Source organism: Rhea pennata, chromosome 4 (genome assembly GCF_028389875.1).
Source record: "Rhea pennata isolate bPtePen1 chromosome 4, bPtePen1.pri, whole genome shotgun sequence".
Taxonomy (NCBI): domain Eukaryota; kingdom Metazoa; phylum Chordata; class Aves; order Rheiformes; family Rheidae; genus Rhea; species Rhea pennata.
Window position 1 is genome coordinate 12,087,405 of NC_084666.1, and position 23,906 is coordinate 12,111,310.

At 37.9% G+C, this 23,906-nt stretch overlaps 1 protein-coding gene across 7 annotated transcripts in view; it reads left to right on the top strand.

Moving 5' to 3' along the window:
• The window catches only part of ABLIM2 (actin binding LIM protein family member 2), a 140,780-nt gene that overhangs the window by 85,994 nt on the left and 30,880 nt on the right, over positions 1 to 23,906 (top strand). For 4 of the 7 annotated variants that reach the window (XR_009958385.1, XM_062575291.1, XM_062575290.1 and 1 more), the window contains exons 8-13: positions 1,941 to 1,999; positions 5,224 to 5,301; positions 9,937 to 10,083; positions 15,443 to 15,563; positions 17,279 to 17,377; positions 22,993 to 23,094. Coding sequence is in view for 6 of the 7 variants with exons in the window: in XM_062575291.1 (XP_062431275.1) it covers positions 1,941 to 1,999; positions 5,224 to 5,301; positions 9,937 to 10,083; positions 15,443 to 15,563; positions 17,279 to 17,377; positions 22,993 to 23,094 (606 nt within the window). In the remaining variant the exon portion in view is untranslated. The remainder of the gene's footprint in view (positions 1 to 1,940; positions 2,000 to 5,223; positions 5,302 to 9,936; positions 10,084 to 15,442; positions 15,564 to 17,278; positions 17,378 to 22,992; positions 23,095 to 23,906) is intronic. The other 3 variants (XM_062575293.1, XM_062575294.1, XM_062575295.1) reach the window with 3 other exon arrangements.

Genomic DNA, 23,906 nt, shown 5'->3' on the forward strand with positions numbered 1-23,906 from the left:
TTTAAGTTCAATTCATTATAAAGATGGATATTTGTTAGGTTTTGGGCTGATTATTAGTTCAAAGAGTCATAAAGTATGCTCAGATCCGTTAATTTTGGATCCACTTATTCACTTTACTTTCTGATGCAGGGAAGCATTCATACCAACTTACTGTCATACTTTTTTTTGTCTTCACATGAAGAACAACTGCCATCAGAAACCAGTGCTGACTTCTTGAAAGATCGGTGGTTAGGTGTTTGGACTGTCTGACCAGACATTTTGGATAATTAAAAATGTCAAATTTCAGGGTTTTATAACCTATTGTTCTTCCACTTCTTAGTAAACTAATGCATAGTAAATGCATAGTACCTTTACGTATTGCATGTTCATTACTAGAAAACAAGCCTGCAGTGGTCATATAGCAGGTGACAGTTGGGTGCAATGACACTTTTTTCAGACAGTTCTGCATGACTACATATAGAAGTAAGTAGTCATTCAAAAAAGCTGATTAAATACTATTTAAAACCAGTGGGATGCTTTACATCAGCTTACGTGGCAGTTGGTTCAAACTCTTTCAGTGGGAGAGCTCAGACCCACTCATAATCTGAACATAAATTAGCACTGAATTGAAAGGTGCTGTAAAGCAATTTTTTGCTAGTTTACTCCCCTAAAAAATTCAGTAATCTAGTAGACATAATTTGTCCAGTCTGTACTTACCGATTATCTTTTACTGCTTGAGTCTGGGTTCATCTGGGTTATTTTTGTGAAATAAAATCTAATGATCTCCATCTGTCTTCTGGTAAATAGACTTTCTGTTTCTATCTCCTTTCCAAAATCCACTGGTGAAGAAAACTATCAAGCTGCTGTGAAAACAAAGCATTTCCTATAAATCTTCTTGGTGCTCTCCAACTTGTATGAATTAAATATTCATAACACAAATGTTCTCAACTTCCCATTTACTCATGCAGAAGTTGCTCTGCACTGAAACTGTTCAACTATGTGGAGAAATGCTTGAGCTCATGTTTTGTCCCAGATCAGACTGGGGTAAAGTTTTCTTTTACTATTAAAACGTACAGATAGTTCTTCATTTTTTGTATTTACACACATTCCAGTTCCATCTGAGTATTGAACATTGTGTTCAGCTTCTAAAGGATTTTTTTTCGTTGTGACTGGTACAAAACTATTAAGTTTCTCACATTTGCCTTTACTTATATCTCTGGAGTCGAAATCACATTTACTTTACCAGAAACCTCTATTCTATACATATCTGCAACATAAACTTGGTTCATTTTGTATATATTTCCTGTTTCCTCTAGGGTATGTCTTTCCTTGAAGTAATACAGTTCTTAAATATTTAATTTGTATTAGACAAGCAGGTAGAAAGTGCAAGATCTGCACAGTGAATGATTCAGAAAAAAAGATTGGATTTTCAGCTAGCATTAAATGACTTAACTGTCATTTATTTCATCGCAGCATCCTAGCTAGGATGACCTGGACCAAAACATTACAAGAATAGGGAGAATGAGAGCACAGGAAATTCTGACTACATATGAGGAAAAACAAACTTTACCAGGAGGATGCTCAAATGTTGAAGCTGGTTGCCCAGAGAGGTTGTGGGATGTCCATCCTTGGAGATACTTGGACTACCAGGACATGGTCACCTGCTCTGATAGGACCTCCTCTGAGCAAGGGAGTTCTATTCAAGGACCTGCAGAGGTCCCTTCTAGCATTTCCCAGGACTAAGGTTTTGAGATTTATTTCACATATTGAAGTCTCTTTTAGTTGTCTGATGTGCACCTAGCCTTTAAAATGCCGGCTTACTGATGTTGAGAAATTGTCATTTTTAACTTGGAGAGGATCCATGAAATCCTGACTTCAGTGAAATCAGTCAGTGTGTTGCATCCTATAAAAGCCACTTATTAGGGCAGTGAATTAACCAGAACTCTGAATTTAATTTTCAGGTACATCCATCTGGCATCCAGTTTGTAGACAGGCTGCCAAAGCTGAAGAAAAAAACAAGGTAAAAAATACCTTATTTTTATCCATTTTTTTCCATTCTCTTATTATTCTCTATCCCTTTTTTGTGGAGGGCTGTGGAGGAAAGGTTTTGAAATTGTTTCACTAACATTATTTTAAATACTAAATGACTGAAGTCTATCAAGATAATGGAACACTATGTTCTGCCTTTTACTTAGTGATTAAAGCTATGACTTAAGGAGAGTCCTGGTCCAAGAGTTGTATGAATAAGCTGTCACAGAGGAAAAAAAGTTAATTTTTAACTTCTGTTTGATTATGATGTGGTCAGTGTACAGCCTCTTCTCCTTTTATGTGGCTCTGCTCTTAAAAGATCAGAGGTCTTTCACTTTATTTGTTTTTTACTGAACTCTTTTTTTTTATTATTATCTGTTTTTAAAACATTGCCAAGCCACCCCCACCTTAATTTAATCTCAGACTTTAAGTACTTCCTTAAATTGGATGATTTGTGTGTCTGTCTATGTGCAAGGGGAGAGGAGGGAGTTCTGGCAACTTTAATAATTACAACGTTAGTGGATGAATAAGCTGTCCCTAGGAAATGAAGAATTAATCTGTAGCTGGGGAACTGATCTCTCTGAAGTGGTGGGACTGAGATACGACTATCTCATTTAACACAGAGGCCAAGTGTGGGGCTTTTCGGATCTGCTCTTTTCTGGTGCTCCAAGTGGTATCCTTGTTTGAAAAAGCTTTGGTTTGATTTATCAAGGGTTGCACTCGAGTCCCGTGGGACAAGTCAGAACAGCAGGCAGCAGCTATAAAAAGAGTGTTTACAAATCTGGTGTCTTAGCAAGTGCAACTTTGACTAAATTGCAGTGTTGGGAAAAAAAATTTGTTCTAGGCTTTACCCTGGAGGACATTGGCTATATTTTTGTACCCATGTGCTTGGGAAGTGATTGTTCTAATACTCATTATGCCAAGCTCTGAATATCAGATAAGTGGTGTTTCAGTATAAAAAAGAATAAGTGTATTTAAATTGGTCAAAAAACTTTGGTTTAATAAGTGCTGTTGATTTAGTCTAATAATATTATGCAGCATTTCAAGCTTCCTGAGGATTTTATTCTGATTGAGTAACTGAAATTGCAAGGCTAAAACCCCATGTAATTTATTGAAAATGTAGTAATTTTTTTGTTTCTCCTTCAAAGAAGGACAGTAGGAGCTGTTGTGCTGGGTTCATACTGGCTGCCTTTTCCCCACAAAAGCACAGAAAGCATCCATGGAAGATGCTGTTTAAAGGCTGACTCATTTATGATAAATCGCTCCCGAGCCACCGGGAGTCTTGCCCCTTCTCAAGCAGAGAGGAAGACATCTTATCTGAAAGTCAGGGGGGAGCTTTGCCTGAGTAAGAAAATCAGAATGGAGTTCAAAGCATTTTTCCAAGCCCTAGCCTTTTTTTTAATTTTCTTTGGGGTTTTCCTCTCCTTTTTTTGGTCCTTCCTCTCAGTAGTGAAACAAGGAAGGAAGGAAGGTAGTAGCTGACTTTTCAGTGTATCATCTAGTGAATTTGAAAATAAGATCTACTGATTGTGCAATTCTCTGGTCAGCCTTTTGCAGAGTATTGTTTTCAAAAGTTTTGTATCTGTAAATATAGATAAATGCACAGCACATGACTGAAATAGGTGATTAAGGCAGAAGGAGTGAGTAGCAGCACAGGCCAAACCTTTGGAGTTGGAGTGGAAGGGAAAAGAAATTGTGATAAGACAATGACTGGGGGGGGGGGGGGGGGGGGGAAGTGAAAGAAAACTGAGCTGTTGCCTCATATTGGATCCTTGTCCCACAGAAGTCTGTAGGACTATTTGTATTAATGAAGGTCGGTAAAAGGATTGCTGTGATCACTGAGTTTGATCCTTCTGCTAACACACTACAGTGCTGTGATGAAGAGTAATCATTTTTTCTCTGATTTGCAGAATTTTTACTTTCAGACATTCTTCTTCACTATTTCTAAATTAAAGTTTTCCATTCCCTGTGAAAGCATTTAACAATTACTACTAACATAATGACCGTCTTTGTAAATACTAAAATATAAAGCTACCATTCTGTCACTGTTTGGTGAAGGGTTCCCCTGTTAAATATTCATTTTAAAGTTCTTCACCAATTTTCAGATTATGTAATGCCTCTCACACAGAAACCTCTGAGATAAGCTATATTCACATACTGTTTCTAATACATAGCAAGTATTTCAAGTAAAGACTGGGGTAGCAGGCAAGATGCTACCTTGAGCTGATAGCTTAGTAATGCTAAAATCCTTTTAAGAATTTGAACAACTGTAGCCTCTCCAGCCCCCCAGAAGTGCCTGCCTTTAGTGAGACAGTAAACGGTTTCTGTGACTGTGAACACAGCAAAATATGCACTTGTTTCCAGCCAGGGACAGACTTTTCCATAGATGGAAAAGAATATTTTATGATGAGCTTGCATAGCTGAATAGAGTATTAAAAATGATTTCAAAAGAAGATTTGTTTAAACTTCAATTACAAATGTCAGGTCTGTTCACACATGGTTATACTATGCTATCTTGCAGCCCATTTTTGCTATTTAAAAGTAATTATATTTTTCACCATAAAGGAGTCTACCAAAAAGAAAGCAATAAAATTCTGTCTCTCTGAATGCCAGCATGATTGAAAACAGTGCAAAAATAGCTGAGTATTAAGATTAATCCAGTTCTTTTACAATGAGAGAGGGAAAAGCTAACCGCTTTTGTATCTTTATGATTTATTGAGGATATTCTGCATGCTGTTTGCTAAAGTGAGTGTCACAGTGCCAAGAGACATCCCAGAAGCAAGTAGATAAGTTTGACTTCATAACCAGAGAGTAGACATGTTGCCACCATGTCCTCCTGCGACCCCAGATTCAGAGCTGCTGCAACTTAAACGGTCATTACTAATCCCCAAGGCTGTTCTGTTAGCCCAGTAATGCTCCAGCCCATTTCGTTCTGCAGGGGAGGGAGAAGAAAGCAATGCATAAAATCTTTTTTCCATTAACAAAATGTGAATTTTATTGACTACAGTCTTTGACATGTATTTATGTTTTGCATTCACTGTAAGGTGCTGTTGTTGAGAGGTAAACATTAAATTAAATGAAACATCTTTTATACAATTTTGGTGCAACAGATACATTTTTTTCTTTTTCTTCTTTCTCTTTTCCTCTTCTTTCTCATTTCTTCTTCTATTTTTTCTCATGTTTTTTCTGTTTCTCTTCCCTTCTCTTCTGCTGTAGGAAACTAGGACTTCCTCTGAGAGTATTATTTCTGTACCTGCTTCAAGCACATCAGGTTCCCCAAGCCGTGTGATCTATGTAAGTATTCCACTGTGAAATTCATTCTCTGAGATGGGGGAAAAACTCATACTTCCTCCTACAGTTCAGCATGTTACATGGAAATTTAGCATCTCCAAACCATTGTGAGAGGATTCCTCTAAAATAGAATCTCATGTTATAAATGTTTGAATACTGCATTTAATAATAGGATATTGGCCGTTTCTCCTTATTTTTTTGTGGTCTATTCTTAGCACTTACTACTTACTAGTACAGCTAATTTATACGAAAGCATGCCGAATACTACAATGCTTTCTAAAAAGAAAAGTTTAAGTAAACAGTACAGCCCCCAGGTAGATTACAGGCTTAGATTTGAACACTCCTTGTCTAAACCTAGCCCCCGAGTCTGCATCAGATTGCTTATGAAAACACTCATATCTGTGATTACAGGATTCAGACCCTAACAAATTTCAGCCCCTAACCTTGAGGATCCTTGTTTCTGATCTAAGAAGTGCAAGCTCTGGAAAGCTCAGAGAGAGACTTTCAAATAACTGAACAACTGACATTGAATATTTTTTCAATACCAGGTGTATCTTAGAGTACTTGCTGCAGATAATGTTCATGGGTAAATTCTTAAGGTCATAACTTGAATAGGTAAAAAATATTGACAGATACGGCATGCTCCATACAAATGTCTCTTTGAGCACTTGAGTGTGGCCATGACTATTCTCTTTGTCATACCCAACATCCCTCTGGAAGGCAAGTTGTCTTGTCAATACCATATGCAGAGAAGGCTGCTGGAGCTGCAACTGACTGCCAGAGAAGTTATTATACTAAGATTGAGAGCTTTTTTTTACTGCACTGAGACAAGCAGAACAGTGCCATGGAGTCAAATTTGTCTTCTTTCTTCAAATAAAATTTCTTTTAAACTCAATATACTCTTTATCTGAGTAAGCCTGAGCTAGAACTGTAGGAACTACCTCTTAAATAAATGTGCATTAGTATTTCTAAGTACTCCAGTAGAAGTCCATGGTGGTGGGTGGCAGGGGCATATGCCCAGTAAAAAAAGGTCATTGCTACAACTGCTATGGAGACAAGTCACTCTGCTAACAGATTATTACCATGTAAGCATTTTCTTTGGCCACATGGTCTCTATTTCTCCAGCCATGTGCTGCTTTATTGTTTTTATAAACATGAGTGTTCTTCTAAGATTTATATGGCATTTATCTAATGGTACTGTTTTTCTTGACATTTGTAATTACTTCTTTAAATATGCTTCACAGGCTGTTCATAGTCAAGGACAAACCTCCTTTTTTTCTGTTTTTTCAAAGGATATCATCAAATTAGCACACAATTCTAATGTTTGTTATTGTAATATACTTCTTTAAAGGCAGCTGGGACTGTGAAAGAATAAAGTTCTCTAGCAAATATGAGTCAATTAGGAAAAAAGACTCCCCAGAGGCGTGTGATTTCTTGCTCTATCTGTCTCTCCTATGACCGCTTAATTGTCAGTAAGCTGTGAGTTTGATTAAATCCCATTTCGACTTTCAAGAAAGGGAAAGGAAAGAGAATTAAAAACATGTTATTGGACTTACGTATTATGAAAATGATTCTTTGGCTTTTGCATTTATCTTCAATTATAGGAGTGTTAGACATATAGACATGTTCCAGATTCAGTTCAGGTGCACTTTCATGATTGGTTTAACCAAATCTAAATTCATGCTGTCACTGAAAGAAAAGCCCTGCCCACATGTGGTCCTGTCCCTCCCAGCCATGTGTTCTTGCCTCTTCCTAGACGGCTAGTGCTAGTGGGTACACAGAGTATGATCAGTCAGATTTGAGACTAGATTCTACTAGAAAATAATCCAGGAAAAAACCTCCAATCAACCAAAGATACAAAAAAAATCCAGCTGTCTACCTGGCTTTAACATCAGTGTAGTACTAGAGGTGGGAACAGTGAAGAGGGAAGGTGCACACAGGACAGCCATTTCAGCAGTAGCATGGATTTGGCCAGCCAGCAGTGAAACTGTACCTTAACAACTGGGGAGCTCTGTAAAGTATCATATTGGACAAAACAGAACGTAGAGAAAATGGCTAAAGCCCAGGAACCATGAATTTGTGGTACTCACAGTTTAAAAGGTGTCAAATCAGAGCAGTACAAACATATGGAACAACGTGGTGGTCTCATGGGAGATGTGTGTCTGGGTTGTGCTTTACCACTCAGCTACGGAAAGCTGAAGAAAGCATGTTTTTGACTAATCCTGAATGTGGTTCACATGGTCCATTTACTGAAGACATACTTCTCTTTTTCTCCTTCTGCTCGTATCAGACTTCGGTGACTTCTTGCCCTGGAAGAGGGCTCAAGCCAAGGCACTTTGAAGTTAATGGACATCTTTTCATTAGCTTCATTTCTGGCTGGATTATGTCCAGCCTGGAATTTACTCCAGTGCAGACATGCCCTCAGAGGCCCTAAATACCACTTTAAAAACAGTTAATTTCTACATTATGCCATTAAATGAGGCTCACATAAAAGTCTTTCTTTATACTTGGCTGGATTTTACCAAGGGAGAATTAGGAGCTCTCTGCAGAGAGGTATCTAACTGGAAAGTTTATTTTAGGTTACATGGTTATGTTGATCATTCTCATACTAGGAATAGAAATCACATTATACTGTTGTACAAGATCATATTTGCAATTATACAATTGTAACATTAAATATTCCAAATGAAACAGATATTCTAAACTTAGAGGATGGTTTTAACAGAACCCAAAACACTGGGTTGTTGAAAAAATGATTTTAAACCTCTTTACTGTAATTGGAGTCTTCTCCAGAGTATTTAAATACCACTCATCTATTTGAAAGTAGGTAAAACAAATAAAAAGAAAAATAACATAGGCTAGATAGAGTGTTTAGAAATGAAGATGTTTTCTTCATCTGATTTTGCCTATGTTTGGATGTTTAAACTGAAAGGAATTATATAAATCAATAACTTTGGGCCTCTGACAGTTCTGAAGTCTGTAGTTAGAAGATTCGATGTTGCTTTTCTACATGGTAAAATAGGGGCTAAAATGACTATAATTCACACTTGCATAGAAAAGCTCAGTTCTGAATTTCTTTGGGTTAACCAGAGTAATCTGCACAACCTTAAATACCTTTAAAAATGTCACACCTCCTTGGCCTTCCTTGTAGGATGCAACACTGTCCAAAGTCCCAACAGATTCTCTTGATCTTTGAATGACCTGTCCCTGCATCAGAGGTGGCAACTGGCTTCTCAAAAGACATTTGTGGCTGCTGCCACAGTGCCTATGCTAGAAAGAAGCTATTTCCACTAAGGAGCTATTTCATTGCTCTTTAGTTAAAATAGCTGCAAGGAGGGTGAGATTTTTAGATCACTGTGTCATCTTAAAGAATCACATATTTGATTAAAAAAACACATTTTATCATTAGTTTTTTTAAGACAAGATTGTGTGATGATTATGGCGGCTTTGTTCCCATTTCAGTGATTAGGAGGAATCGTCCTCCTTCCCATGCTGCTAATTGGCCTTCCTTTTGCACAGATTCATACATTGTTTTAGGAAAAGGGAAAAATGAAAAGTTCTCCTGTGTATTTCAATAAATCAGATCACTGCCCTGGAAAGTCGGTAGAACATTACTTATCTCTTATTGTGAAAAGAATATAATCACTGCACAAATGTTGCTTGATTCCCAGATACTTTCTTTTTTGCATGTGGAGAACATTTCAGTTTTACAACAGATAATACTGACATTCTCAGCTAATAGTGAGATTCACTACTCTCTATTCACTCTTTTGCTGCCAAGAAAGAACTATTCTGCAAAACCTGAACTGGGATTAAGACAATTCTGCTGCTCATTTCTCCCCAGTCAATTCATCATGATATCTACATGGCCAGTTATGCTGGATACAGTTTTAGTGCATGTTATCATTATCATAACTGTGAAAATGTGTGGTTTGAGAGTTGGTCTTTTGGAATAAGGGCAGCGAGAAGAACGAGGAGGGAAACAACTGTGAGGGAGAGAGCTCTTCCCTCTGTTGGCTGTGTGACTGTCATGAAAGGATTAAATTGCATCTGTGATCTTCTGAACTAATGCACCACGGCACATATCCATCATCTGCTGGTTTTGTGACCAGCAATTAAGGGCTGTTTAGAAATAGTCAGAAAAGGAGGTGAAGCTGTGGGATTCTGCTGAATGGAAAGAATTAAAGACCTGCATGATGTTTTTCAGCATCTAGAGGGTATACGCTGGAAATACATTTTTGATTATTCATTACAGCCTGTGGTTGGGGAACTCTGCATACCAAAACCATTTTAAAATGAAGGACATTTAGCCTGAAAAAGACTGCAGTATTTGCCCCATGAGTCTCTTTGTACAGCTAACAGTAAGTAGGATGTAACCAAGGGAACTGCAGTAATACTATGCTATTTGTATTAGCTAAATGTGAGTGACAAAGTAGAAAACACCAGTATATAAAAAGAAAACAACAGTAATATTTTGGATTGTGTCGTAAACACAAGATATTTAAATTCTCACAAGTAGAAGAGGTGGTTTATTAATATGATGACTGACTTTTCTACCAGCATATATCTGTCCTTTTCTGATTGCATCCTTATCATATTCTTTCTTATCCTCACTACTTTGTTTCCTCCTTTTCTTAGGCAAAGCTTGGAGATGAAATTCTTGACTACAGGGATTTGGCTGCTCTTCCTAAAAATAAAGCCATCTATAACATTGATCGCCCAGATATGATCTCCTATTCTCCATATATCAGTTACTCTTCAGATGACAGGCATAGTTATGGGGAGGTACTGAAACATGGGTATATTTTTTTTACTGTGAATTTGAAATTTTATGATCATTAAACATGCTGCTGAACACTCTTAAATGTGCATAATTTTAAAAAAATCTTTCACAAATTCACTGAATTGAGTCATGTCATCCATTCATTCACAAGGCATTTTAGCCTTTCAGCAAACAAGTGCAGTATACCTTTCACTTTCTAGTTCATGGAAATTAATGCATTGCTTTCTGTGATCATTTTTTAAGTAGATGACATGTAATGAAAATACATTTATCTATGAGAGGAGTTGTACATGCATGCGGTAAAAAACAGGAACCATTGCTAATTATAATGCAAAAATCAGAAACCAAGCCAAAGGTCTTTCATGTTTTTTTTTTTAAGTGTACTATGTTATTTTGGTAAATACAATGAAAGTATCAGTTCTCTATGCACAAGTTTCTTTCAACTGTTCCTTTTTAAAGTTCATCCTCGTGTCATGCCTGCATTTTGCCCTTTTCGTGTGCAGAGCTGATGTTATGCAGTTTGTGCTAATGAAATCTAATTTAACATAATCTTATTTAATACTAATGCTGTTTTATATGAAACATGCTTGAATATAACTCGTTATACAAGCTAGCCTTTCTTCCCTAACCTTTTGTTTCAATTTCTGATTTCTTTTGTAATTCTGGGCACTTTTTGCAAATTAAAACCTCTCAGATACATTAGATGTATTATTAAGATATGCACTATGTAGAATGTAAGTCCACTTTGTTCTCTACAGATGTAAATATGGGTTAGAAATTAATAATTTAAATAACAGCCATACTGTTTATAAGAGTATCAGTCCTGCAGCCACTCAGGCATTTTATCTGTAATCAGTTCCACTAAAATCTGCAGCTTCTCTCATGTGAAGGGCCACACATAGGTCACGTCTTGCCGATTCGCTTCCAAATCTCCTCTGTACAGTGCTGAACCAAAGTAGCTCGCTACAATGAACGGTAAAAGAATTAAGATTTTATCTGGTAAAGGATTTAAATGATATTTAGGTTTATGAATTCATGAAACTGAAAGCCTCTGCTTAGCGGCTACCTAGCCCTGAGCCTATGTAACATTGGCACTTCCTTTTTACGCTGAAATTCCTGGGTGCTGGTAATATTTTTGCCCCCTCTTGCCTGCCCATCTGCATCTCAACTTGACAGAGCTGCATATACTGAGCAGCCTTCTGCTGAAATCCTGGGAAGGCACCGGGCAGCAGCAAGTCCCACCACCCAGCGGCACACCAAAACCACCCAAGTGCAGTGGCAGCTCGTGCTTCTGCTGGGCTACCGTGGCTGTGAGCTTAGGAAACCTCAGCAGCACATTTTCAGGAACAGGTTACAAGGTAGCTGCAGTTCAGCTTTGAAGACACCAACCAACCAACCAAAAAAAAACCTACAGTGAAGAGGATATTACCCCTGTCCCCTGCTTTTACTCTGTGGCTCAGTGGTTAGCTTGCTACAGAAGTTTATTGGGAGAACTGGGGTCATTGGCCTTTTCAGGAGATATATTCCATAACAGAATATAAAAAAAGCCACATCATAAAGCAGACCTTTTTCCCGTGGGGCTGCAGGAGATGATACTTTTGCTCACTTCAGAGCAGCAGCCTGGAGCTCTCCCTGAAGGCGGCTCTTTGCTTGATTTCTTCCAAAGAACCAAGCAAGGCCAAGAAGAAATGTATGTCCACTGCAGCCGTGACTGTTAGCATTTAGATATATTTGAGCAAGCTTTAAGCTAGATACCTAAGTTAACAATGATTAAGATACCAGACTGACTACCCGTTTTTCTGCCTTCACGCTTAAGCATATTTTGAAGCCCGCAGCCAGGGTCGTACCACATCTGCTCTGCCCCTGGAGGTTGTGCTGCTAGTTCAAAGCTGGCTCAGGGAGGTCTGCTAATGTAGGCGTTCGTGTTGGCCGTACCTCAGTGTTATCTCAAAACGCAATAAAGTGGGAGTCAGTCATCTTTTTCTAGGTGCTTAAACCAAGAAGGGATTCTGGGCCGTGGCTCTCAGTCCAACATGGATTTTCATGGAGCTCCAAACATTTGTATCCTTGATCCTGGCAGAGCTAATGACATAGCCTCTCCCACATTTCAGCATCCCAGCTATACCTGCAACTCCAGCGGTGTGAGTGATACTACTGTAGATTTAGGCTCAAATAACAAAATTTACCATTCAATTTTGAAAGGAAAATGAGTGCACAGCAAATTGTCAGATTATGTAATGTTTAATTAAAAATTAAATAGTAAAGTTATTTTTGTTTTCCTTAAAACACATCCAGCCCCAAACAACAAAATTCTAATCCAGTTTTTGGAGAAACTTCAAGGCAGATTCAACTAGGGCTTGTGTCTTTAAGGTAGTTGTTTTAAATGCGAGTTTTCCTGATAGCAGCACTCTCTGTGGTACAGTACTTGCCAGATGTGACCACAGGGTTTCATAGCAATAAAATCAGCAAAAGCTGTGTATGAAGGGACTTACAACTTGTTCTTCATCATTTTGTTTAAAAAGCAAAGAAAAAGGAAAATATCCCTAGCTTAATTGACAGGTATTATTCTTAACAGTATTGGGTTATACATGGATATTGATATTTTAAGAGCAGTTGCTCTCACAAGTAACATCATGCATGAATTTTAACCACTAATTTGTGACTTTGTGTGTTGCTGTTTGCAGTCACCTCAGTTGCTCTCTCCAACACCTACTGAGGTAATCCCCAGTGCCTGTGTTCTCCTCTTCTGACCCGTTTCGTGATGCATTAAACTCGGTCATAGTGATGAGCAGCAGAGTCCAACACGGGTGGCTTGCCTCTTGCCTCTACAGTGCATGGGGTTTCGCCATTTCTGTTTTAAATCGTGTTACTTGTGCTGAATACGTGCTCTGCTTCTGGATCGTCATCTGTATGCATCTGTCGCTGCTGCCATCCACGCTTCCTGAAAGGGAGGTTGTCTTGTGATCACTTCTTCAAGCTCTACTGAATAAACTACATTGGGAAACATACTTTGTTTTTACATTTAAAGCTATCAGCATGAGTTGACTTTGATGCTTGGCATAACCTTTTTTTTATTATTTCTTTTAATTTCACAAATAGTTAAAACTATTTGTACTGTTTGGACGCACATACTGTTAAATCAGTTGCATATATCTAAATTTTTATGTTTGTATATTTTTGATGGACATAAACGGTCAAAAACAGTCAATTCTACTCCAAACAGTATCACTTTAGAAGCAGTGAAAGAATTTCCTTCCCAGACAGAAACTCAATTGAATGTTAGAGGTCTGGCTCATTACCCTAGTTTTATTTTAGCAGAAATGTGTTTTAAAATTATAGTAATACTGGAGAATAAGGTCTAACAACAACTTGGGAGTTTCCATTAAGGATTATAAATCACCAATTGGCACTGTCAGCACTGAGTAAAAAGAGAAGTCACCTAATAGAAATGTGATTTATTTGATAGTTTAAAACTAAAAGCATGCTGTATTTAAAATTAGATTTCATGAACTTGATTGTTCCTTACAGAAACAAAAGGTATGGTCTGAAATTATCAATGTGAAGTCTTGGTGTTTCAGAAGTATAATAATTTGATTTGAATTAGCTATCTGTTAGGTAACTGTCATAGTATTAAATTCCAGAAGTGACATTGGTCTGGAGCGTGATGCAGCTGTGATTCACATCGTATGAATTCTCCCAGGTTATTCAGCTTTTCCATGTTTCATGCCTTTCTCTAACAAGTCTATGGTCAGGTTCTCAAGCTTCTGCAAATTTGTGTCAACAGTTTCGTTGCATGGATTTTATTAGAAGAAAATTTCACTGTATCATACAATTGGACATGTTATAAATCACTCTTATAAGCTGACGCTATTACAGTATTTAAGTAACATTACAAGGTTTTCCAGAGCATTGCTGTGCTGCATGTAACTCTTTACAGAAGTTAGAATAGCTACTAAATAATGTGACTACTTAAGGACAGAAGTATCTCACACAGGGGTTGGAGGAGATGGTGACAGAATGCCTACACAACGCTACATGCTTAGGAAGACATCGGCTGTTCTCCCTCTTTTGGACAATTTTTTGTTTCTGAAATGGATATTTAAATAATAATGTCACTTTTCACTATATAAAACTATTTTTCCATTTTTTTTTACATAGTTAAGTAAGTCTGGGGTGAGATGAAGGAGATAGAGCACACATGAGCCAGAGGAAAGGAGCTGATGGCTGTAATGGGAGAACATGGTACATCTCTGAAGGTTCAAGGATAATCCCAGAGCCTAGTGGGAAACTTCAGGCAGGAAGACTCTAAAGATGAGTGGATGGATATAATTAAGTTGCCCTGATTGGAATCTGGAAGGTGATGATGTAGCCAAGTAGGATCTCCCATGTGTATAAATGATGAACGATCCAGTGGGAGTCACACAGACGCCTGAAGATGTCCCAGGAGTCATGACAAGCTCCTAACACCTGCTCTGGGATAGCATGTTCTTCACTCACTCCTACTGAAAGAGTGGGGGGAACCTTCTTTGGAATACGACTTTCTGTCGGAAGCCTCTGTAGGCTGCACTGGTTTGTTCTAGTTTGGACTTCACTCGAGCCATTTCTGAGTTGTATAAAAAGAAACAAGATAATTGACTTTGAATTTGTACCCAGTTTCCATAAAATCATTTCCACATCTAATTCATTCATTAATGGTTTTCCTAGTTTTAAGTAGCTGAAGTCAAGTTTCTAGTGGAAGTAGATTATATGACTTGCATTGCACAATGCTGCAGCAATATTTTTAATGCTGTTTATCAGTGTTTAAATCAGTTGCTTCACTAATAATAACAATGTTTTACTCATAGTATGGTATGTTAAACAATTTATACAGCAGGCAAAGTAGATTTTGTGATGTAATCAAGCCAAAGAGTGCTGATTTTGTATTGTCTGTAATCATTATACTCTTATTATGCAGCCATTCGCACAAAGTGACCATAGCTATATCATGCTACCTGATCTCATCTTCTACCAACTTTTGTTAAAACATTATAGAATGTTGCAGAGTGGGAAGTTGCATGGTGCTGAAACAATATTTTTACGATGACCTGTTCTTTTTAAATAATATTGTTATTTAAAATTCATTTATTTGTTGACTTTCCAATTAAGATGACCTTTTCTGATATTTGGCAGTTCCAGAACTCCTGGAGTCTTACTTCAGTGGAGGTGCTTACAGCTGAAAGCTGCCCTCATTTCATTGGGATTGCATGGATTGTTACAGCAGAATCGAGTTCTTTCTACAAGACACCGAAACAGGCATATCTTGCCTGTTTTGAAAGTGATTTCTCTTTCATAATGACTTATATTTTTCTCTGTTGTTCTCAGGGTGACCAAGATGATAGATCTTTCAAACAGTATAGGACATCAAGTCCTAGTTCTGCTGGCTCTCTGGGTTATGGTCGCTACACTCCAACATCCCATTCTCCTCAGCATTACAGCAGACCAGGTAATTGAGAAGCAGTTTTATTTATTCTCTAGATTTTCCTCCTATTTGTTCTTATGTTGTAAGTAGAGAAGGCACTGACAAACTGTTTAGGTGGAGTAGTGGTTCATTACAGCATTATGTTTAATGTAACATGGGAACAAAGGTGACAAGTACTTCAGGTGTGACCATCTAGGAAAGAAATCCCAGGCATCTAGAAAACTTAATTTGATGTATCTGAAAACGAAAAAAAATGTAATAGACTAAAAGAGACTTAATCTTGATCCCATCCTTCCTGAAACTACACAGTCAAAACACAGCTCTTACACCATGCAGCGTTGTAGCAGCAAGTGTCCAAAGCCATGAGAGTACTTAGGTGACTTCCTATTCCTTGTATAACCCTTGTGCCAGGGTTATAGTCCGTGGTGGCTTTCTGCACCATAGGGCAAGAGCTGGAGGAATGGCTAGTGAATCCACTCACTGACTGGTTTTTGAAGGCCAGAATCCTTTAGTTGAGAACCTTACTGCAATGTTTATTACAGCTTTGGGCTGTAGTAGCAGCCATTTTGGTGTTCCTGTTGCACAGGAGGAGAAATTGTCCCCTTTTGATCTTGGCATGGGTGCCCCATACAAAGGCCAGTTCATATTTGGACTTTATGAAGAATTTGGTCCTTAGAAATAACCAACTAAATTGCTCAGAATTCATTCCAATTTTTCTTCACTCCATCATCTGGGCTGAAAATACAGAAAATTTCTATTATTTTCTCAGTGTCTTTTAATTTCATTTGGGATACATTAGAATTATAAATGAGTTTGGAAAATTGGGAGTTCTTCATCTTTCCAAATTATGTGGGTAACAGAAACAGTTTTTACAGGAAATGAATATTTGTACTATATAAAGTTTTTGAAGAACTGGAAATGAGATTGAGTATCAAAGATCTGTTGAAGAAAGGGAAGATTAGTCTCTGCTGAAGATCTGGCAGTTGTGTCCTGTTGAAGCTTAGCTGCACACTATTAAAGCAAGGGGAAAAGAGGAAATAAATTCCAGATTAATTCTAATGCTTTAATGAAAATTTAGAGGATGGTCATTTTTATAATGTTAGTCCTCCAAGATATGTGTTATCAGGATGTTACCACAATCAGGAAAACAAATAAGGATCACTTTTGAGAAAGTTTTTCAAAGTACTTAATCACACGTCTAACTTTTCAGAGCTCAAATAACTTCGAGACGTTCCTTCAAATGCTTAAAGTTAGCCATGCACTTGAGTGCTCTGGTGCACTGTGGACTAAATCCCTGCAGTACGCACTGAGGCCAGTGAGAACTGGACCCACTTGTAGCTCAGTTCTCATGAAAGAACAGGCTCTGCCCATTTCATTTCATTAGATCCATTATAAGCGTATATCATTCACTCTTGCAGCTTTTGAATATGCAGATTATCCCCTGAGTGCAGCTATGCTTTTTGTGGTGCCTTTTCTGGAATATTTTCTGATGCATTACATTATCAGCATTTTATATGATTCTCTCTTTCTGTCTGTCTGTATCCTTTGGCCAACCACATAAAACGACCACTGTGATGATTTTAGGAGTAACCGGAGAAAGATAAAAACTTAAATATAAATTATATGCTTTCCAAGCATCAGGAGGAAAATGTTCCTGAAAAAGAGAATGGCATTGTAATTTATGGCTTTCAGTAAGTGAACTAAATAGTCTATTTTCACTTACTCTCTGTTGCCCCCAGCTGGTACTCAGACTCTTGGTACCAGTAGCTGCATCTCCCTGCCCCAACACCCAAGCCCTACATCTACATTCAGACATCATTACATCCCTTTCTTCAAAGGTAAGGTTCAGGAATGCAAAACCGTGCTGTGGTAACTGTAGATTTATTCAGATGTGTTTCACTTTTATGTTTGTGCAAGCATGGCTTCTACTTGGATAAGATTTGTCTTAATTTTGTGCAAGTGCTTTCTTGATGTACCATGTAAGTTTTAAGAACTGAGTGAGTATAGGTTGTCTTATTTTTGCTTTTTTCAGTAAGCGTTAAGTGTTTCTCAAAGGGGTGGAGGGAAAGAATTATTTTTTCTAATGAAAATGAGAAATGGAAAAAATTTTAAATTCTGTTCATGATAGTGTAGAGTGTTTACCTTTTCCCTATTTTGGTAAAGCTAAATAGATGTTATAACATTGGCTCCAACATTGGATAATCAATTATCTAACCTTCAAACCTACATTTAGAGATTATTTTTATCATTTGTGGTATTAACAGAAATTATGCTAGGTGTACCAGTTAAATCATTGTAGCAGCAATGAGTAGCAAGGTATCTGTGCTGTTTATTAAAAAAAGCACAACTATGTCTTGCCACCATTAAAATGTTTTGCAGTGGATATTAACTGTTAGTGAGCTGCATTTTGCAGACAGGAGCCTGTAACGGGGAAATACCATGAACCTTTTAGGAAAAATCTGCTTTTGTTTGGCCAGTTAATCAAATATGAGAAAGCAAAGACATTCAGCCACTGTGTTGTCCTCCCCGAGCCTGTCCTCTCTAGTAACAGTCAGAGTGGGGAGGAGATGTGAACAGCAAACATTTCCAATGACCGTTCCCTATCTCTCATGTCCGATTTGAATTAATAAAGCAAAACTATTCTTCTTGCCATCATAACCCTTACAGGAAAGGAAGTGACCCTCTGCAGGAACCAGACTTATGAGCAGGTCTGACATACAAACTCAAATGAGTAGCAGATGCTCGTTGCCTTTGGAAAAACAGCTAATGCATCTTGATTAGGCCCTGATGTATCCAGAAACAATTCTGTTCACAGTCAGCTGAATTTCACTGGCATAAATAGAACAGAATCAGGCGTTAAGTCTTCCAAATGTGACCACCAAGACAAAAATTTGGGGGAAAAGCTGATGAGATCAGCCCCATTGCTGCCCTTTTAAACCTTACCTGCAAACACCCACAAACGCTCGCGTGCGCGTACATTTTTGGGAAGACTGACCCACATCCTGGTGTTTTCCGAGGCGCTGCTTGAACAGGGTTAGTATGCATACTCTAAATTTAAGCCGTGTTATCCAAGGTGATGTCCTGAGTAAGGAAACCTTTCGGATGTGCTGCACTGCATGATTTCCCTGTATGAGGCACTCTTATGCCAAATCCTGTCTGCAGTTGCCTAGCAGCACTTGTGCTAAAATCGGTTTCCATGCAGTGCTACCTGCTGTTGCTCAGAGCAGCAGCAGTTACTTACTGCTGTTGTCTGGAAGAACAGATCCTCAAGTGGCAGCTGCTAGTGCCCAAACAGTTATTAGCAGAGTGATCAAAATTATAGTATTTTGTGTTTCTGCAGCACTTTTTATCAATGAGCTAAAAACATTTTGCAAGCAGTAACTTACAGGGCCTCGCAGCGCTCCTGTGAGGTAGGTGAGTGTGTTTATCATTTTTCCGTATAGGTAAGGCCGAGCCCTGCAGCGGTTATACAAATTACCCATTGCTTTACCCTGAGCTAACGTCTCGGCCCGAAAGGAGTGTGAAGATTTGCCCCCATCCTGTTTCCATTCTCCGAATTCTTTGCTCTGAGTTGAAGGTGGTCTTCTTTCCTTACCTTCATAAGCATTTTGAGGGCGTTGGTGTGCTATTTTTTTTTGTCTTCCAAGTGGTTAGTGTGGGAAGAGTGGAATCGTAAGAACAGTGGCTTTGTATCCAGACCAAGGTTAATGTTGTGACTTCTGTTGCTAAAAAGTGAAATCATGCTCTTTTAAGAAAACAAATAAATGTAAAAATAATACACTGATTAATAATACGGGTAATCCTTGTAAAGGCAGCTCTTCACAAACATCATACAAAATCTTTCTTTAAACTTCCAAGAGAGAGAAATTTCATTACCCTGATGAAATTAAAGCAGTCAGAATCTCCCTATTGACTTCACAAAGTTTGCGTTGTACTGTTCCCGAGAATGACATCGTTTGCCATTTTTCTTATAAGAGTGGCTGAGTTTCTGCTCCTTCTTCTATACACTTTAGTCTAGCTCTCATAAAGAACAATAGGTTCAGCTATTCCTTATTTAGCAGTGGTGTTTTTTTAAAGAATTTTGACTTCAAAATGAGAAAATAACTAAAATCTGTGACAGCCTTGCATCAAGAAAGCATCACAGTCCGTGGTCTTCAGAATGACAGGGTATGATACATAGTTAAAGCGCTCAGGTTTCATGTAGCTGTTCTGGTTGAAGTGATGGCATCAGTGAGTATAAAGCCAGCCCTGAGTCCTACGGAAGAAAAACTTACTTAAAATGAGGTAGAAAGTGCCTTGCCTTTCTAGTGTATGAGCAAAGCTTCCAGAGTCCATTTATTTAGTGTTGAAAGCTTGAAAGAAAATATTAGTCTTCAGATATCCTTGTCTAGCTTCGTGCAGCATGCACATACCAAGATCCTGAATGATGCAGTTTGGGAAATAACCTCTGGCATCTCCCTTTTTAGGCCAATGGTGTATTTGTCTTGTTCAGTCCCCAGTCAGGGAACTTGCACAACTCTTACAGTAACTTTCTAGCTATTTAATGAATTTGCAAAAATATTATCAAATTTCCCTTCTTCCCAGATAAGATAAAAGCTGATAAGGAGGGAGATATAAACAACATTATACTTTTCCCTGGCAACCCCCTGAGCAGTATGAAAAGGGAATGTGTTTGGAGGTCTGGAGAGGTTGCTGCATGCACACAGGGGTAAAAGGGCAGCCTGTCTTCTCAAGAGCCAAGGGACACCAGAGGGTTTCTGCGGTTGATGCTTAAGTTCAAAGTAAGCCTTTCCAGATCCTTTCCAAATTAAACAAAACAAAATCCCGGGAAGAGTTCATGATTCTGGTTTTCTGCCCTACGCTGAGTAGCAGATCAGATCACAGCCTACAGCTGCTTGTGGCGGAAGACCAAACCAGAACTTTGAAAAGTTGCTCTCTCCAGTAGTTTTATTTTCTCTAAGACCTTATTTGAAGCTCTTCCTCAGTGTCTGCCAGGCAAACCTTGAAAAAGACAAATTTGTGGAGAAGTCTAATTTTAGAGATTTTTATTATAGGGTGGATTAAATGACTGTCTGAACTTTCTACACATGGACTTTCAACATGGGCCTGCAGATTGCTTTATTATTAAATAATTCGTATGCAAAATGTGAAATACAGCTACTCATTTGTGTTTGACGAAATAAGTGGCAGAATTTTAAATAAAATCTAACTATGCATCAGCTTGTAAGAGTGGGCTTCGAGAAGAACTTTTTTCCTCATTCCAACCTTTATTCTTCCCTTTTGAGCAAGTTTTGTGTGATGACTCTGCAAACTGCTTCGCGTAGGTGGTACTCGCATAGAGCAGTTTGCAGATTTGCTGCCCTCTGTTATTTGTGCTGGCATCCTGTTTTCTTGCAAGTTTATTCCTCCTAATCAATGCATTCTCCTAATTACCTGAAAATGCTACTGACAACCCAACTCTAAAGAATGACTGTTTGTATATGTACAACACCTTCATCTCAGGGTGAAAAAATGATTATTCATGAAAGTCACATATGAATAAAGGTTTTTATTAACATGCTAATTTTTAAGTAAATGAAGAATAGTTACACTGTGAAAAACAGTTGAATTTTTTCTTTGTTTTTAATTAAAACTTTCCAACAGAAACATCACTTTGGAATGAGTGACATTGCAAGATTTTTAAAATTATTGGAATTGTAAGGGACCTTACTTAAATAAGTAACTAACACTGTTCTGCTGTCAAACTTAGAGTGAAATTGAGGCTTCCTCTCATTTGATAAGGTTGAAGCCTAGCATCTGAGGAGCAAGCAGCAAAGAAAAAAAGAAATAATAAATACATAGGCAAAAACTGCCACCAATGGTTTCCTCCCAAGAGCAAAACAGGAGTCAACAACCTGAATAACTGTCTGGTTCCTTGTCCGAGGACAGCTTGACTGCAGATTGGTGCTGCTGCAGATTTCCAGTAATTCTGTAATTCTTTGTGGAAGAGTGGTGGTCTAATACCATGTGATATTGTAATTTCAATTTCTAAGCTATTCTGATTTTTTTTTTTTTCGATTGGAAGCCATTGTTATTGAGTACACAGTGGCAAAGACTGAATAATTTTGGAGTTTTAATTTTGCACCAACTGTGGAAATAACGAACACAGCTTTTAAAACCGATCAGTTAGTCGTCATGAGATAAATATCACAAGATCTTTCTGATCTTGTATGGGCTGCTTCTGCCCCTGCTGTCACTCAGTGGCAACACCTTGTTGACGCAGTGCCGCTGGGCTCTGTTTGCAGTGACAGACCCACGAGCAGACTGGTTGTCAACAGCGGCGCTGCAGGTTTTTAGCAGATATTCCCGCCATGGGCATGGCCTAGTTTGCTACAGTAATCCAGTATTTTTATAGCGATAGAGCTTCCCTTTACTCAAATCAGCATTCAGTGACAGATCGAATGCTCTGAGCGGTTCTATTTTCTTTCCTCAAAAGAACTTGCTATAATTACATCATTAATATCCATTAAGTTTGTGCTCCATCCACACTAAAACAATAACAGCAAATAACCAACCGTTTTATGTTAAAATAAATGTCATGTTTGGCTTCCAGTTGCTTAACAGTGCTATAATTGGATTTTACAAGTCCCAAAAAAGTAGAGCTTTACTTTTTTGTTTGCCAAGCAGCACTATAATGCCATAGAGTTTGCTCTGGAGAAATAAATGGAGAGGAAATAAATAGTACACAATGAGTACTTGACAAAATAAGAGGAAAAATTTATGTAGCTCAATACCATGTATACCTTAATTTTTTACCAAGTAGCTATGGCATTATAGATCCATGACTTGATAATCCAACCCTATTTGCATAAAAATAAAATGCTGTGGCATGTTACCTGTGGGGAAAGTTGAAGGGAATACCAAATTTCAACGTCTGTTTTTGTCATTGATATATGCAGGAATATTTGACTTAACCGAAACATTGGCCAAATATTGGTTTTAGACAATTTAAACAATACTGAATGATTTTATTGATGGTTTTAAAGGCAGGCTATAATGCTATAAGCCATAGCATTAAACTTCTCAAAAACTCAACTAATAGATTATTCACTTAAGGCTATGCAAAACATATTATAGGATTATGGGTGTTTTTGTCCTTTTGTTTTCTACATTAAAATATTTCCAAAAGAGAAGTGGGGATGCAAGACTGCAGCAGGGATGCAAGATTGCAGTTTAATCTGATATTATCTATTAAGCATTTATTATTGATGAGATAGTTGAAAACTAAAATTCATCATTCTGTTTGGAGATTGAGCAAATATACTGTGCTGAAAAATAATAGGCTTTACACAACCGATTTATTTTAAAAAGTTGGATTAACAAGTCATTCTGAACAAGCTTTTATGCTTGAAATACTCTACTTTGCTTTCCATTTTTTTTCTTTTATCTGCTTTCTTTGCTCTTCCCCTTGGAGGCAGTGAAAGTGGTCGGAGCACTCCAAGTTTATCCATGTACTCAGACAGCAAATCTTCACCTTCTGTCTATCAGCAGGCTCCTAGGCATTTCCATATTCCAGGTAGGCATTCACTGCTTTGCTTTTGATCTTCAATTGCTGGCACCTATTTATTCTCTTCTAATTGTATTTTTATTTTTACATTGATTTGTGAACTTAGAACTTCAATGCAAGAAAACTTTTAATGAGTAAGAGTCCATTATCTGTTAAACTTGGTCTCAGAAATAAAAGAGTTACAGTACTGGTTGCTTATGTATAAAAAAAGTTTGCATTAAGGGAGGCACACAATGACAGATGTTATTAAACTACAAGGATGCAGCTACTTTTAGTGCCACAACTGCATAGTCTGTTGATTGCTGTGAAGGAGGGAAGACTGAAAGTTTTTTGTTTCTATATTTGTTTTTCACTTATCTATCTACTCTCTGACTTACAGAGTCACATTAATATATACTTTAAGACAGATGAAAAGCTTTGGGTCACCATGAAGCCCACAGTAGTTGTGTCCTTGCATACATCCATTTTCAAGCTCACTTTCAATTTACAAGCACGCTAGATTTATGTCTACGCTCTTCAGCTTTTTCAGGGCTAAGCCCATCTACCTACTTAGTGGAATAGTTTATTTATGTTTGGCTTCTGAGGCTGACTTTTCTATGAATGCACCATAATGACGAATTTTATCTGCTCAGGTCTGTAGACCTAATTTTGACATCCATACAGCATGCTATGGGAATCCTGGAGTGTGACCTTGAGGGCTTACCAAAAATACCTGGAAGGCTGAGTCAGTTCTACAGCTCAAGCTGTAGAGAAGCAATACAACTTTGTTTGAGAACATTAGGCATTTCTGGTAAAAATGTCTACATCTGAACATGTGCAGT